Source organism: Bicyclus anynana, chromosome 5, assembly GCF_947172395.1.
Source record: "Bicyclus anynana chromosome 5, ilBicAnyn1.1, whole genome shotgun sequence".
Classification (NCBI taxonomy): Eukaryota; Metazoa; Arthropoda; class Insecta; order Lepidoptera; family Nymphalidae; genus Bicyclus; species Bicyclus anynana.
The window spans coordinates 13990364-14007157 of NC_069087.1; the positions used below are offsets into that span (position 1 = coordinate 13990364).

At 34.8% G+C, this 16794-nt stretch overlaps 3 protein-coding genes across 4 annotated transcripts in view; 1 reads left to right on the forward strand and 2 right to left on the reverse strand.

Moving 5' to 3' along the window:
• LOC112052135 (pre-piRNA 3'-exonuclease trimmer) overlaps positions 1–16794 on the forward strand; it is a 494504-nt gene that overhangs the window by 196666 nt on the left and 281044 nt on the right. The gene's annotated exons all lie outside the window — the stretch shown is intronic.
• Positions 1307–5274, reverse strand: LOC112051784 (uncharacterized). Its single transcript, XM_024090574.2, has 3 exons — positions 5216–5274; positions 3906–4125; positions 1307–3121 (listed from the first exon to the last, which is right to left on the reverse strand). Exons 1-3 carry the CDS (start codon positions 5272–5274, stop codon positions 1307–1309), a joined length of 2094 nt encoding a protein of 697 aa, XP_023946342.2.
• LOC112051788 (slit homolog 1 protein) overlaps positions 10501–16794 on the reverse strand; it is a 163503-nt gene continuing 157209 nt past the window's right edge. For both annotated transcript variants that reach the window (XM_024090579.2, XM_024090580.2), the window contains 2 exons: positions 15674–15813; positions 10501–15207 (listed from right to left, as the gene is read on the reverse strand). In XM_024090579.2, the coding sequence (XP_023946347.2) occupies positions 14942–15207; positions 15674–15813 (406 nt within the window). In that variant the 3' untranslated portion in view covers positions 10501–14941. The remainder of the gene's footprint in view (positions 15208–15673; positions 15814–16794) is intronic.

The following is a 16794-nucleotide window of genomic DNA, read 5'->3' on the forward strand; positions in this document are numbered from 1 at the left end:
TCTGACATCTATTAAGATAATATAATAAATGGCGATCTATTAAAATAATCAAATAAATTGCAGACAAGTGCCAAGTGAGGCATGTGACTTTATAATGCCTAGTGATTGCTCTATGAAAGGATACAGTCGGTTTTCAGCATACAATCAAAATAGAACGGTCGTCGATTGGCAAAGACAATGCAGAGAATCTACGCTGGCGTGCCTCATTAGAAACAGCTATACGGAATCGATTCACGTAGACTGAGAGCCTGTGCCAGCCAGACATGCCTCATTTTAGGAAAGCTGAAAATTCGTCAGTTATATTTGTACAATAGCCATGGTTGTCTATGGACTGTTGTGGTTTTAAAAGCCAGCAGGTTTCAAATTTTTTTTTGGTTTCCTCTGAACCATTTAAGTATAAAGTATTTTTTTGTATATTTTTCAATATCTCGTATGTATGAGATGTCATGTCCCCATTCGTTAGTCACTTACTGGTAGCTAGCAAAAAACAACGCTAAAGATAAAGTTTGGTTCTCTAGCGAAGGTTTGCCACGATGCTCTGCCTGACTTGTGGTTATAATTCCTCGTGACACTCCGGAGAAAATATCAAAAAATTTACATTTCGTACTTGGACAATTGAAATTTTAAACCTACCGTCCTAAGCCACCACAGAAGCTTGGGCTGACAATCATTCAGGTTTCCTAAAATGTGGTTTGTCTGGCTATCGCAAGTTCTCGGTCCATAAGGGTGCCGGCAGACTCGTATGGTTGACCGATTTGCCAGACGTGTGCGATCAGAATAAATGGTCCCGCTACTTCCTCATTGTGATTTATGACAGTTGAAATACGATAATAACTTTCACAATGAGTAATGTATATTTAAATGCTGAACTTCCATGCAGTAAAATCGCATGATACAAGTAAAATGGCAAAATTTGATACATAGTGTAAATATGAATTTACAAGTTTTAGTTGCTTTGCTTGCTTGTCCGTGAATATAATTACAAAAAGGTATTGGTGGGCATTTTGTTAAAAACAGATTTCGTTGAAATACGAGTAAGTATATAACTTTGAGAAGATTATTTAATTTTACCTACAATGATTACCCTTAATGTATAATTATTTCAAGTATATTTAAAGTTCTTTTTTGTTTATACATTGTTTACAAATATAGGTACTATTCGACAGTAGAGCAAATCAGCAAATGAATGACGTAAATGGAAATTCCATTTACTAAAAAACTTCTGTTTTCAAGATTTTATACAGACTTTTTGAATAGATTTATAAATAGAGATTGGAAGCAACCTACTGGATTTTTGCTTGTAATATTATTTAGGAACTTCATATACCCTTTCTTCTTTATCAAAAGAGTAATAAGGCAAAGACTCTTTTTCGTACATGCTGGTATAAGGAATCATACTGAAGTCAGACGAAAATGTATCTACTTGTTTAGAACGCCATTCAGTTAATTGTTCTTCAGTAGGTTGCAATGCTGATATGTAAGTCGCATCGTTGCTAACATTACTTTTAATCGAAATAGAACGATCAAAGTTTGGACTTGTTAATGTCTGTTTATTTGGCAAAATGAATATTTTATTATTCGCAAATATATTGCTATCCGTAGCTAAATTCGATTCAGTTTTTAGATTTCTTATGGGCACTTTCGGTGGTAGAATCAACGCATCAACTGATCTATGTTTAACAATCAAAACTCTTTTACTACCTTTTAAAAGCGTGGGATTTTTGTGTATCATTCCGTAAACACAAATTGCACCACATAAAAGACAGCCTACAGACAAACTGATGAACCAAATAAGTTCGTGATAATGGTAAGTATGATTTCTATTGATTCCTATGTTTGCTAAGTTGTAAGACAAACAATCTGAAATCATGACTGCACCAGATGATAAGTTAAATGGACAGAACGTTAAGAAGTTTTCCAAGTGCACATTGAATACTTTCAGTGTGTGTGGTACGGTGTTAACACAGTAAATAGTGTCAGCACAAGTCGACTGGTACCATAGCAAACCATATCCTGGTAATGCTATTGAAGTTATTTCAACCATGGAGTATGGGTCATTTTCCACAAAAAATACTGGTTTTATCCAATTATCATTTAGATGTCCATTACTATTATTTGAAACTGTTTGCATATCTTGAAAGTTTATTCTGTTCAATAAACAGTTCTGTTGATCTTCAGAAATTGCTTTTACTCTCAATGTCGCTTGGTTAACCTCTGATGAAATATTTTCATGACAAGCACCATTCATATACATGATGTTAGATCTAACTTTAACTTCTGGATTTGATTTAGAAATTCTTTGCTCAACAGATTCATCTTTCTGCTGCTGCACTTCACAGTACCCTTCAAAATCTGTAAATGTCATTCCTGCTATTGTAGCTGGTGTGTGACAAATAGGGTCAACAATTAATAGTTCTTTTCGGACAATGTGTCTTATATCTTTTCTTGAACATTCACAATGCCATAAGTTATCTTGTAAAGCAATTCTTGGTTGATATGGTAACATTCTATCAAATAAACCAACTGGAACAGTGACTAACAGATTATTGTTAAGATACAGAATCTCTAAGCTCTCCATGTAATCGAATGTACCGGGATTAAGTGAAGTTATATGACAATCGTTCAAAAACAAAACTTCGCATGCATTTAGCTGAGAAAAGCTTGTATTGCCGAGAAAGTCATGGAAATTATTAGTTGAAAAATCCACTATAGTCAATTCCGCGAGGGTTGTAGACCCTGTGACATTTATGGGGTCCCAATAATAATTATTTGCTTTTATTTCTAAGAACTTCAAGCTATCATGAAATGGAGATAAAGCAGCTTTTCTTATATCCAAGAGTATGCAATCCCTTAGAATCAACTTTTCTAAACTCGAAAGTCCTATTAACATATCTTTCTCCCATACGTTGATTTCTATTTCTTCGAGAATTAAAAGCTTAATGTTTCTACCAAATGGACTCATAAATGCATCGGATGATATTTGTTTAAGATTTCCCCCATAAATGGCTAGTTCTCGAACGTTCGGGTTCATGCTCCAAAGCCAATTTGACGGTATTTGAAAATTTTTGAAAGTTGGTCCGATTAACTTTAAAGCTATACTTTCACAAAGTACGTCTGCATCCTGAAAAAAAGGACAGAAATATTATTTAAAAACTTCTGTCACGAAAATTAAACAAGGTGTACTAAAGCCAAAATCGATGTGAAATGTTTATCAACAAACACATTAAAGATGAAAGTTGAAAGCGCTGCTAATTTTAAATGAATCATTCCATAACTAATTCATTTAAAACTAGCGGACGTCCGCAACTTCGTCCGCCCTTGGATCTTTTTAGTCCGGTTCAGTCGCAAAATACGTTCTTATAGGACTTTTCTTTGTAAGTCAAGTGGTTTTCTATATTTCGTGATCTTTGTAATATTCAAAATATATTAACTAGATCTATTCTACTCGTAATTGGTCTAAGCTTTAATTAAAGTTATTGTCATTAATGTAGCAGCGAGTTAATTAAAATTATTATTAGGTGTAAAATCAGTGGCGACTAATACCTTCAAATATTTTACAATATCGAATTTGACTTCGGAGTTTTCCTAAATAAAGACATTCGCAGAAGAACTGAAGTCAGCCGATGTATGCCCTATAGTTCGAAGAATCGAGGTCCCAAGGTGCAGCAATGGCGACTCCGCACCGGAAAGCGCAGTGTTGTTCGACCTCCCACTGGATTGAATCACGACATCAAACCGCTGGATGCTGGTGGCTCGAGTCCGTTCTGTTTAGAAGTCCATGCAAGAGGCCTATGTCCAGCTGTGGACATCTATTAGCTGCTAATGATGATGATGATGATGATGATGATGATGATGATGGTGATGGTGATGATGATGATGATGATGATGATAGTAACTTCACTCACTGAAGCGGCATTTATGATGTCCTCTTCATAGTCTCCGTAGTAAGGAGCGTTAGTGCACACAACTCGGCAATTCGTAACAGAGCACCGAGACGCAGATGGTGGCCTTGGGGTAGGTTTCCCGACAACCATCAACATAATGAGCACAAAACTGGACACAATAAGTGTGCCAAAGATGGTCTGAACAACCAGACGAAGCCATCCGCTGTTGCAAGATGTATTCCTGAAAAACAAAGGTTTGTCTAGATCACAGACAATGTCGATGATACGACAAGGATACATTTTAAAGAATTGATTTTGCTTGTAAAACGCATTTTTAGAAGAAGTATTTACTTTTGTAACATAATGTTTCACTTTTCAAATAATAATAATAATGTTTATCGAATCTTTAATATTTTTTTCTTTATCTATGTACATAAGATTAATGTGTACCTATACGCAAATGTGGAGCTACTAAAAACCTTATTTTGCATTGAATTATGAACTTATAGTCTGCAACAACCAGACAGCCTTATAGTAGGAGAGCCGCAGAGGGGATTTTTGCAGTTACTCGAGCGCGGCAGATGAACATAAGGAAGTATACGTTGCACGTTGTTCAGTACCTCCACCAAGTATGAGCCCTTAATATTGGTTGGTAACAAAAAAGACTAACCTCAGAAACACTCAACCAGCACGTCAGATTCTGATAAGGTAGGTGATTTGATACCTAAAAGGCATGCATTTCGAAAAGCTGACGAGCGTAACGTAAAGGAATGGGAGGGTTGAAAAGTTACAAAATAAAACCCTTATATTTCTGTTATCGAGCTACGAGCACGGTTTATTTTTTTACTTATTTTGAATTAAATAATCTCCTGAATAAACGCCCATGTTTTCTGAAGAGTAAGCCAAAGTAATAAAAATTGTCTTTAAAGCCTGTATTTTTTTTTCTTTTTGTTTTTTTATAGCATTCATGTACTTATACTTATACACAGGTAGTTTTAATGTTATATAAGGCCCTGTCAGGGCATTGCTAATGCTTAATAATATAATTTCTATTCACACTACAATTTACTAGGTTATACCAAATTCAGGCAACATTTAAATTAAAAAGATTGGAAATTTTATTATAACTAAGATCTAGGTAATTATATTTGGTACCGCTGAAAGCGAAAAAAGTATATAAACTTTTATTCTTTCTATCATCTAATCTACCAAATCTAATCGATTCCAATGACGCTTTAATAACTGCAAATTTAGCATCTCGGGCTCCCCTACTATCCCTATTGTGCTCTTACCATCTCATCATAAGTAGGTATATAATGGGCTTTTCTTACTTGGAAATTGTGTGCACCACGTTCCGTCCCTTGACAAAACCAACTTGAGCTATATGCATGTCTTGAAACAAACTATAATCTACGTATTTATCAAAAAACATTCATTTTGAAATATTATATTATTGAAAAAATATTCATACTGACAATTTAACTGTCCATACCGGCAGTATTAAGGGTTCAATATGGTGAAATACGTCTGATACATTATTATTTCCAATAATCCATGTCTAGATAAGGTTTGATAGTGTCGTGTGTATCGCTTTTAATGGGCGCTTTGAGAGGATAATGTTAGCAAACAATAATAATGATCGAAGAGGCGATTGAATGGACAAAGGTGTCGTGTTTTTGTAACATGATTACAGAGGCCTTTCAGGCTTTTATTACAGAATACTGCTGATATTCATCCATAAAAACGATTAAACGCAATTGATTGGTATTTGTTTTGCATTTAAATTATCATGAAACGATGAAAGAAGAAAAAATATTTGAATGATCCCAAAAAGGAGACAGGCGAGGATACTTACCACTATACTACCGAAGAAGCAGTGATAGCCCAGTGGATATGACCTCTGCGTCCGATTCCGGAGGGTGTGGGTTCGAATCCGGTTCGGGGCCTGCACCTCGAACTTTTCAGTTGTGTGCATTTTAAGAAATTAAATATCACGTGTCTCAATCGGTGAAGGAAAACATCGTGAGGAAACCTATAGCATACCAGAGAATTATCTTCATTCTCTGCGTGTGTGAAGTCTACCAATCCGCATTGGGCCAGCGTGGTGGACTATTGGCCTAACCCCTCTCATTAAGAGAGGAGACTCGAGCTCAGCAGTGAGCCGAATATGGGTTGATGACGTAAAAAGGAGACCCTCCTTTTTTATTCTTTACAAGTTAGCTCTTGACTACAATCTCACCTGATGGTAACAAATAATGCAATGTAAGATGAAATCGGGCTAACTTGTTAGGCTCCTCCTAAAATCCATACCCCTTTCGGTTTCTACACGACATCGTACCGGTACGCTAAATTGCTTGACGGTACGTCTTTGCCGGTAGGGTATCCTTTCAGCAATATGCATAGCCCGTTTTAAGACAGCGCAGTCTTCAGTGAAGAACGCGAATCGTTTATAAGTTATATTGACGGTTAGGTTGTCCTTTTATATATAATATTAATAACAAAAATCCTATCATGCATATCAAAATTTGTTTCGGGTCACTTGAATTACAAAAAAAAAATTGTAAAAATAGATGTATATTAAAAATATTCTAATTTCTTTCAGCGATCGAGAAAATATTTATTTTATATTTTGAGGTATTTTTGAAAAATTGAGAGCTCAAATACCACAAACAGCTCTGCCACTTCTAAAACCCATATCTGTGGCACAAGCAGAGCTATCTTTTACACAAGCGATTACGTCAGAGTGTAAATTAAACGGAAAGGTAAACATTAATAAATAACCCATAGGTACCTACATGTTTATCTTCCGTTTACACACAGTTCTAAGGGAAGAGAGATATATGTGAGAATTAATTCTATAATAAGAACGGTTGATTTATTAGATATATTTTACAGTGATTCTAGTTTCATTGATGCAAGGAATAATAAAATGTTAAATAATAAATATCTACAACAAAACTAAAAAAAAATTGATGACAATCCATGCTTTGTATGTTTACAGCAAAACTACATGACTGCGTTTAAAAATTCTATCGCAAATGGAAAGCTACGTTATCGCCGCGTAACATATCTAATGCTGTATATTATGCCTGTATTCCTACGAGAAAGGAGTAAAATTCCGGTGCGCTCGCTAGAATACAATAATATCAAAACTGTAGAAGCAAAGCGTAATCCGATATATTTTTTTTTTTATTTTTGATGAAAATCCTATACCGGTCGGTAGACACTGAAAACAGCTGAATTTTACAACCATACCTGTCGGTCAATTCACTAACTTTAAACTTTAAAATTATAAAAATTTCAGCCAAATCGCTTCAGTAGTAGGAGCGGCGTTAAAGAGTAACATACATTTACTTCTTTTTTTCTAAGAGCCGTGATAGCCCAGTGGATATAACTTCTGCCTCCGATTCCGGAGGGTGTGGGTTCAAATCCGGCCCGGGACATGCACCTCCAACTTTTCAGTTGTGTGCATTTTAAGAAATTAAATATCACGTGTCTCAATCGATGAAGGAAAACATCGTGAGGAAACCTGCATACCAGAGAATTATCTTAATTCTCTGCGAGTGTGAAGTCTGCCAATCCGCATTGGGCCAGCGTGGTGTACTATTGGCCTTATCCCTCTCATTCTGAGAGGAGACTCGAGCTCAGCAGTGAGCCGAATATGGGTTGATGACGACGACTTCTTTTTTTATTATAACTTTCGCATTAAGCCTTTTTATTTATTTTATCTGGGAGTCGAACTCTGAACCTGTTATTCTGTGATACTAACAAGCGCCAAAAAGGTCGTCACTCAAAAGTCGCGTCCGCTATTACAAGAACAAGGAAGGGGCTCTCGAGTATTTGGGCACTCTCCAAAATACAGGATCTTGACACAGAACTGGGTCACAGTCCCCCGACTATAAGTGTTACGCTTGTTACGTAGTCTGTGGAAATTATAGCGAGCAACTCACGGTCCCAATAGAAAACGTAATAAATCAGTTGCACCCGCTTAGTTTGTTTGAATTAGTTCCCACATCTATCCTCCTTACCTGGAAACTATTTGTATTGAACAAGCTAAGGCGAGTTTCCTTTGAATTATAGGTATTTATTATACTTTTTTTTCTTTATATTTTTAGTTAGCTTTTGACTACAATCTCACCTGATGTTGAGTGAAGATGATAAGCTAAGATTGAAGCGGGCTAACTTGTTAGGAGGAGGATGAAAATTCACATCCCTTTCGGTATCTTCACGACATCGTTCCAGAACGCCAAATGCCCAGCCGGAGACCTAACCCAGGACCTCTGTCTTCTAAATCAACCGCGCATACTACTGCGTCACGGACGGCGTATAGTATTTGACGGCGTGCTCTCCATCAACGGCTGATTCGGCGATTGGCCTCGTACTCTGATCCTGACTGACTGACAACTGACTATACTTGGATATACCTGTAATAAATTCGGCATCTCTGCAATGACCTTAGCACAGCCCAGGTTTTCACCGAATTGAAGGCTTTCTTATAGTTCATAAACGCTAAGCATAGTGGCTAATTTTTTTTCTTTGGTACCCTGGTAACTCTGTTACCTGTGCTTACCCTAGTTCAAAACCTTGTGCACTCCACTGCGTACGTCCTATTTATATACCCTTCCATTCAGCCTTAATTATACCAAAAGTCAATTAGCCCAGGCGGATATGTTGAAGGAAATAACGATGTTCATAAATTCAAACACCATGTAGAAAATGGATTGAAAATTTATGGCCCCTATATTTCAGTACAACGGAAACCCCGCAGTAATATCAAAATGTTTATTAATAATTTTAAGCGTATAGTTTTAATATTCTATTAACATTGGTAAATTGCATTATCATTATCCTAATTATATCGCTTACCCGATATTCAATGGAAAACCATTGTTTTTATTAGGAGTATCAGCTGATAGAAACTTCTATATTATAAGTTTTACGTGCCTGTCTGTCTGTGGCACCATAGCATAGATGAAGCGATTTCAATTAAATTATTTTTTGTATTAAAGGTAACAAATGTGCCAGTGCCAGTCAAAGGTACCTTTAACCCTACACACATCGTTCACAAGTGCGTAACTTCACTCAACGTCATTTTCTTCTATTCTAGGGTCTTATTTTAGTTACGGTTTGATTTGTAATTAAGTTGTCCTGGCAAATGTAGTGAACCTTTGTTCACTACATTTGCCATTTAATCATTTCTGAGTCTGCTAAAAGTATAATATCGAAACTTATTTTAGACAAATATTATATAATTTTCAGATAAAAGAAAACTTTTGTAACTTGAATACACTTGGACTATTAAATTTTTCATCAGAACTTTAAATTGTTGAGGTCGACTGTGTGCCAACTCGGTGTCCCATTATTTCACAGCCAAGTTTCTTGAAAAGCTCTCGAAAAACGTTTGCTCGGGAAACGTGAAGCTTTGGTAAATAAAAATTTTACGATGCAGAGTTACTCGTTTATCCAATAGAGTACTAACTTACAAACTAAATTAGTAGGACTAATCTACTAACAGACAGTTAACTGGATCAATGGGTCCGGCTCATAAGTTCCGAGGTTCGATTCCTGAATTGAAGCGAATATTTTTTTTTAGAAACCCTGTTACGTGGAACTATTATTAACCGACTTCAAAACAGTAGGAGTGTATGATTTTTTTTTGTATGTATGTTTGTTACCCGATTACTCGAAGACGCCTAGACCGATTTGAATTCTTTTTTTGTTCGAAAGGGTATACTCCTGAGGTGGTCGCATTTTCATCATGTCAGGATCTGATGATGAGATCCTGGAGAAATCGAGAGGAACTTTCAAAAATCGTAAGAGCCCTGACTAGCTACAAACCTTTTGAGTGATGAACAGTAGCTATCTTGTGATTGGGCTTGATTAATTTGTATTGATGAGGACATTTCATCTAGATATTGGTTGTAACTTTAGGGGCTTTAACACGACTACACAGGGCAACTTACTTTGGGAAAATTTTCTTGTCTACATCTAAATCTACTCGTATGATTACACTAAAAATTAATAAATACATCACCGGGTTAGCACCGCCTTCAAATTGATCAGTAGGTAGAACATAATACGATGTTATTTTTTGCTTTTTAGTTAAGTCGGTACGTTTTATGTTTTTGAAGTTGGTTGAATTTTTTTTATTATTTTTTTTTATGCTATGTTGTGATCATGACCCAGTTTTATTTATGACCCAGAGATTCACGATCCGTAGCTATAAAGGGATTATTAAGCCAATGATGCAGCTATGCATATATGTTAAAATATATCAGCTATGTACTTATTTATTAAGCCTTTCATTCGTTTCGTAAATTAAAAAAAAAATTACCTACAGTTCTTTGACGACAGATATCTAATATTTTCTGATATTAAGGTAACTGTAAAAAACAACTTCTATATTCAATAGCTTGGCAACTTCGTTCGTAACACTCCCGATGTTCCGCACGTGCCGAGGGGCGTGTAGCGATGATTGAAAAACCCACGACTGATGTACTTCACTTCCCCGCATGCACGATTTCACACCTGGCAGACTGCGCCCGTATATCATGGGAGTGTTATTGGCAAACTTGCCAGACTATAGTCTAGATATTAAAATAAAACACGATATTAATCATATTTAAATTTTTATTAAAATCAAAATTTGATACACCTTTACAGCGAAATTTCAATATTAGAAATACGTTACATAATAATAAATGTGACTATAAACTTATTATGAACACGTTATATTCTTGATTTTTTTTTATTTAAACAACAACAAACTATATAGATTTATAATTAATTAAAACTGAATGTTCTACCTCACAACATACGGTATAGCTAACATTTACTTCTGAGGATGTTAGGATGATGGATATGACCTCTTTTTCGATTCCGGAGGGTGTGGGTTCGAATCCTGTCCTCCAACTTTTCAGTTGAGTGCATTAAAAAAAAAATTACGTGTCTCAAAAGCTGAAACCTACATGCCAGAGAATTTTCTTAATTCTCTGCGTGTGTGAAGTCTGCCAATCCGCATTGGGCAATCCAGCGTGGTGAACTATTGGCCCAACCCCTCTCATTCTCAGAAGAGACTCGAGCTCAGCAGTGAGCCGAATATGGGTTGATAATGATGATGAGGATGTTAGGTGACGATGCAGTAAAACGAATTAAATGACAAAATTGAAAGAAGTAGGTAGGTACTACTCATTTGGTTACGAGGTAACGCGGTACCGGAGCTACATTCGCACGAGAGCTTTTTTGACGGACGTTAAAAAGCGTTTAAATTCAACAAATGCATTCCCAAGTATATATGCATACATGTTTTTAAAACATGACGCTTTTTTGGAGCAGTGTTTCATTTTAAATTTTGGGCGTTTGTAATAGACCTATCTTTAACTAACTACTATATTAAACGCTTTTTTAACGTCTTTAAAAAAACTCTCGTGCGTTTGCGCTCAGTTTTTTTAACGGACGTTAAAAAAGCGTTCAAATGTAGTTTTAAAATAGCGCTGCGTTAAAACCCAGCGTTGGCGGGCATAGCGTGTAGATAGATAGATATATAGATATTCTTTATTTGCACACCACAAATACAAATACAAGTGAAATAAAAACATATTTTGAAGAGATCAGCATACAAAAGTGTATAGTATCGAAGTTGAATGAAGGTCTATTTCCAACGACCAACATTGAAAATACAACACTACTCGGTAAAAGCGTCGTGCTTTAAAAACGTTGTCGTGTGAATAGATACCGGAGAATGCATTTGTTGTATTTGAACGCTTTTTTAACGTCAGTTAAAAAACACTCGTGCGAATGTAGGCTTAAGATCTGTTATTTGACTATTTTGCTTCGCATTAATTTTACTAGCACAAATTTAATTACCAGTAAGAGCTACACAATATATGTGAGATAGAAGCATTGTTTCTCTTCAATAAGAATATCAATCACACATACGAATTTATTGCTGCCGGAAGAATAGTAATTCCTATTAACACACAACGTATTTGATACCGTTAATATTACATACTACATGAAAATTGTTTAAAGGGACTCCGAAATGGCCTAGCGGTGCTTACTTTTTCTCAGAAACATGTACAATAAAATACTTTTTTAACCGATTACAAATAAATTTGGAGATTATAGAGTAATTTTGAATTAGGAAGATAACGTATACCTAATTACGTATAATCATTTTATGCCCAGATCAGGCATAAAATGATTTCCGTTTCGTTTCACTTAACACTCGTTAAACGAGACAAAAAATATTAATTCGCGTCAAATGAACAATAGTTTCGTCTAGAGGGACTCTACTGCACTTGACCATTTCAGGGAGCCCTTTAGGAATTTTAAAATACTGCGAATACTGATTTCACAAGCTCCAGGGAAATTACACTAAAACAATTTACCATTTATATTAAATGATTAATTTCACAACAATGATACATTAATGAATATAAATGCCTTATTATTAGTTTGATATGCTTTTACTTAGGTGAGTAAATGTCACTTTTGATTACATAATTTTATTTATTGCTCGTACCTTCCTTCCGATATGTCTGATGTTGGTTCCATTAATGCGTTTTAAGTTTATATATACTTTAATATTTAACTTGCGTCAGATTACAGTGAATAAATCTTAGTTATATAGTAAAACTTTTAAAATTTTAGCATAATAACATCGAACAACTATCACAAGTCAAAACGCAATTGTATAGATTTGTGTAGTTCAATGTTCAATTTAAATATTATTTTATCGGGATAACTTTGATCAATCATATTTAGAGTATTTCATTTACAAGATCTACTTTGATCAATTATATTTAGAGTATTTCATTTACCTACGTTTTGACTCATATAAGTTGAATGAAGCATCAAAGACAGACTCACAGACGACATTTATATGTTTGAAAGTTTTCAATTAACTATTAAATCTATACCAATTATAAAGACGGCATAGTGTACCCTTAATTAATCAGGTTGCTTTGACTCTGACCTTTATGTTACAATCGAATATATTATAATTATTATATAATGTTAAATACGTCAATAAGTGCATAAGTGATCAATATTATAACACTGTGCATCAACTACTTCTTATATTCTAAATGATATTTTAAAGTGAATAATATAACATCTATAAATTTCAGACACCATAAATATATTTTTAGAGATGTAACATTTAGATTTTTTTTACAAAATGTATAAACGCGTGTAAAAAGAATACAAAATAGGTATTCAATCTCGCGTCCTACACGCGTTAAACATTTTTATCAAAAACTTTAGGTACACATTTTTTTCTAAACATACATACACTTGGGAAGAGATACAAAATAAGGTTCTTCATAAATTTTGGTACGTTCCAATAAATACTTCCATACCAAAAATTATCACATTGAAAGCTTCACTTTTATTCGCAACATTTGTATATATAATGAATATGCTTATATTTACTTATGCAATTCAGACTAGGGGATATGTTTTTGGTTACATTTTTATCACTTAAATAAGGTCATGATTTCGCAGCTATACAAAATCAGTTGAATACATTCACACATAAAGAAACATTTTAATATATATGTTCTTTACGTAATATACACATAAATAATTATATATGTTTTTATTTATTACAATTTAATTATTAAAATATAGAAAATATAATTGCTACACAAACGTCAAAGAAATTTAAAAAAAAATGATTTTTCTATAACTATTCTTGATTTCAATGTTAATTCTGTTTTATTTGTAACAGAGGTAAGTAAAATAATCATGTAAGCATTCACACTTATTACCATTCAACGTTTGTAGGTATTCAAGGATAAAAATTCTTTTTTTTATATATTTTTTTGGCAAACCAATAATAACTTAAAGGTAACGCAACAAAATATCAATAGCACATTATATTTAAAGTCACATTTATTACTTCAATAATTACAGTATGTATATTAGTCAATCCTACACAAATTATAATATAAAAATAATTATTAAAAGCTTAGCCAAATAAACCGAGGAACTAACATAAACTTAACTAAACATAATTAAAAAAACCTACAAAATACTTAATATTTCATTTGAAATACATATTTATACCAGCAACAATATATTTAGTAACTTATAAATATAACTCTAAAATTCTAATAAATTTAACCAAAATAATTTTAACCCTAAAATAGTCGAGACAATAAAATGATACAAAAACAAAAATTATGCCAACAAACGAGTCAACTGCATAAAATTTTTATCGACATTATAACTAACACTTAACTAATTGTTATTATAGCTAAACTACATCGAACATTTAGGGGCTCTAATAAATAACATTTAGTTTATAAACTTTTACAATTAAGCTAACACAGTAATCATAACAAACGAGAGGTAGAATTATTTCAAGGAAACATTTGGAAATTTGCTAAAATTGGAAAACTTTGAAATGTTATTTAAATATTTGGTAAATACAGGAGCCCCATTACACGTACTTACGAGTATAGATAAATATTGAATAGTCAACATGGTAAATGCGCAAAAGCTTAGAATTACGACATCATACGAGAGTTAACATGGAAAAGGCGGGGTTAATAATAAAAAAAAAGTTCACCTCCTTTTTTAAAATATCAGTAGATGAGATTCAAAAAAACATTATTCATTTATGCGTGTCAGATTTTTAACACGTCAAAGACTTATTTTAAAAGTCAAAGATAAATTTCTTTGAAATTTTATTCGAAGTAAATCTCAAAGGCTCCGCATAGAACTTGGCTGGTATTATTCTAAAGTAAGGCATACCTACCGTAAAGGTCTTCTAATTTTAAAAATACATAGTGTATCACACTTATTCACGCCTTTATAAAATCCTTACTTATCACAAATTGCCAATCCAAAATACTAATTTTGTTATCAGCCCAAAAATTGATATGTATCGATTTATTTGCACAAATTCATCAATTTAATTTTTTAACAAAATTTTAAATTCACGAAGAATCCGACACCGAGCCATCCGGCCACAGCTGGTTCGAAGCGGTCCTTCGTTCAACATAATGGGGTAAAGTAAAAAGGGGTAACTTATAGAGGCATAAAATATTCTAAAATAACCTAGTGATGACAGCGATAGCAACGTTCGTTGCTAACATTGGACTCGTATAGGTTGCGCTGTTGGGTCTACCGTACCCCGGTTTTCTTAAGCAATTCATTTTCTCAAGGGGCATCTTCGCGACACTGTACTCCCGGTGTTCGCTTACCATGGTGCAGATGGTGCGTTTCTTCTGCATCATCTCATCGTCTCGGTCGCGCAGACCGGCCAGCCAGAATTCGTACCATGCCAGATCGCAGTCGCAGATTAACGGGTTATCTGGGTATAAACAAACTAGTTAGCATTTTTGTGAACGCAGCAGCGTCATCGGGGTATATGGGTGAACTGCCAATCCGCATTGGGCCAGTGTGGTGGACTATTGGCCTAACCCTTCTCATTCTGAGAGGAGACTCGAGCTCAGCAGTGAGCCGAATATGAGTTTATAATTATGACGATGATGATTTTTCTAATGACGGCAGTGTACAGGGTGTGGTAATGTGGTTGTTTTTAGATGAAATATTTGAATAAAATAAATAAAAAAGACTGATGAAATAAATTAAATAATGTATTATTTTACCAATTTATGTCCAATTTATTAAATTAGATTGACTGTACAATTCAAAAGTTTTTTTTTCTATCAGTAACATCTTAATTTTGAAAATGCCCATGGCTGTACGGTGTAATACCTTTGCTTTTTCCCTACGTGAAAGAATTAAGAATAAATAATTGAAAATGCCATACATACCCATAATGTCAACCACACGAAGCGTGTCAAGTATGGGCTCCATGATCTCCTCAGGGATGTGTTGGAGCTTGTTGTTCTGTAAGTTGAGCGTCTCCAAAGAGTTGAGGTTGTCGAAACCCATCGTCGGCAGTTGATGAACCCTATAACAAAAGTAAGTCAGTGATATAGCTCAGCGAGTCGCGAAGCTGAAGTGGCAATGTGCAGGCCATATAGTTCGAAGAGCCAGTGGACGTTGGAGTCCCAAGGTGCTGGAATGGTGACCCCGCACCGGAAAGCGCAGTGTTGGTCAACCCCCCACTAGGTGCACTGAGGACATCAAGCGGGTTGCAGGGAGTCGCTGGATACTCGCGGTTCGAGACCGTTTTGTTTGGAAGATGATGATGATGATAACAAAATTAGTTTAAAAAAATACGCTCAAACCCGTTCATTTGATACCCAAATCAATAAATAGCCTGACCGCCATATTGGATTTAAGTCACGTGACTATTTTTTTCGTATTCCTGACAGCAAACCCTTTTATTTAACATGGGAGTGTATTTCAAACAGCCACTTCGCTATCTTGGGGAGGCCACCATATTGGATTTGTAATGACGTTTCTTAGCTAGTCATGTATTGTCATCAGAACTCATCGTCTCGGTGTGTAAAATTTCATCCTCCGGGAAGGGAATTAAGATTCCAAGATTTTCTTACATACACAGTTTTAAGTGAAGCTAATAAAAGCGTGTTAAAAAGTCTAAATTAATTTATTAGTAGACTTACAATGGAATTCATAGGCGTTGCGGGGGCACATCCGGGGTCCGTTCGTGAAAACGCATAGAGTTTAAATTCGACACTCAGCGTATGAACGGTCCTCTGGGTCTTATTAGTCTTGTCCTACAACCTTGTTTAAGGACCTTTATGATGTCCTGATCTATCTGCAGTAATTTATTTGTCGCATTTGGAATTACACGCCTGTGATATGTAGGCGTATTAAACGGGATGACGAATCATATTAAGCGTTAGGAAATGTATGAAAACATGTAGGGACTTTCGTAAAATGCGAGAAATCGTTTTAAGCGTGATCGTCATAAGCGAGTTCAACGTACTTTTAAAAACATTCATAATGGGGTTGTAAGTTTATA

Coding starts and splice junctions, on each gene's coding strand:
- LOC112051784 (XM_024090574.2), bottom strand. CDS start 5,274: ATGCATATAGCTCAAGTTGGTTTTGTCAAGGGACGGAACGTGGTGCAC. Junction 4,126..5,215: donor GTGGTGCACACAATTTCCAA/GTAAGAAAAGCC, acceptor TTTGTTTTTCAG/GAATACATCTTGCAACAGCG. Junction 3,122..3,905: donor ACATCATAAATGCCGCTTCA/GTGAGTGAAGTT, acceptor CCTTTTTTTCAG/GATGCAGACGTACTTTGTGA.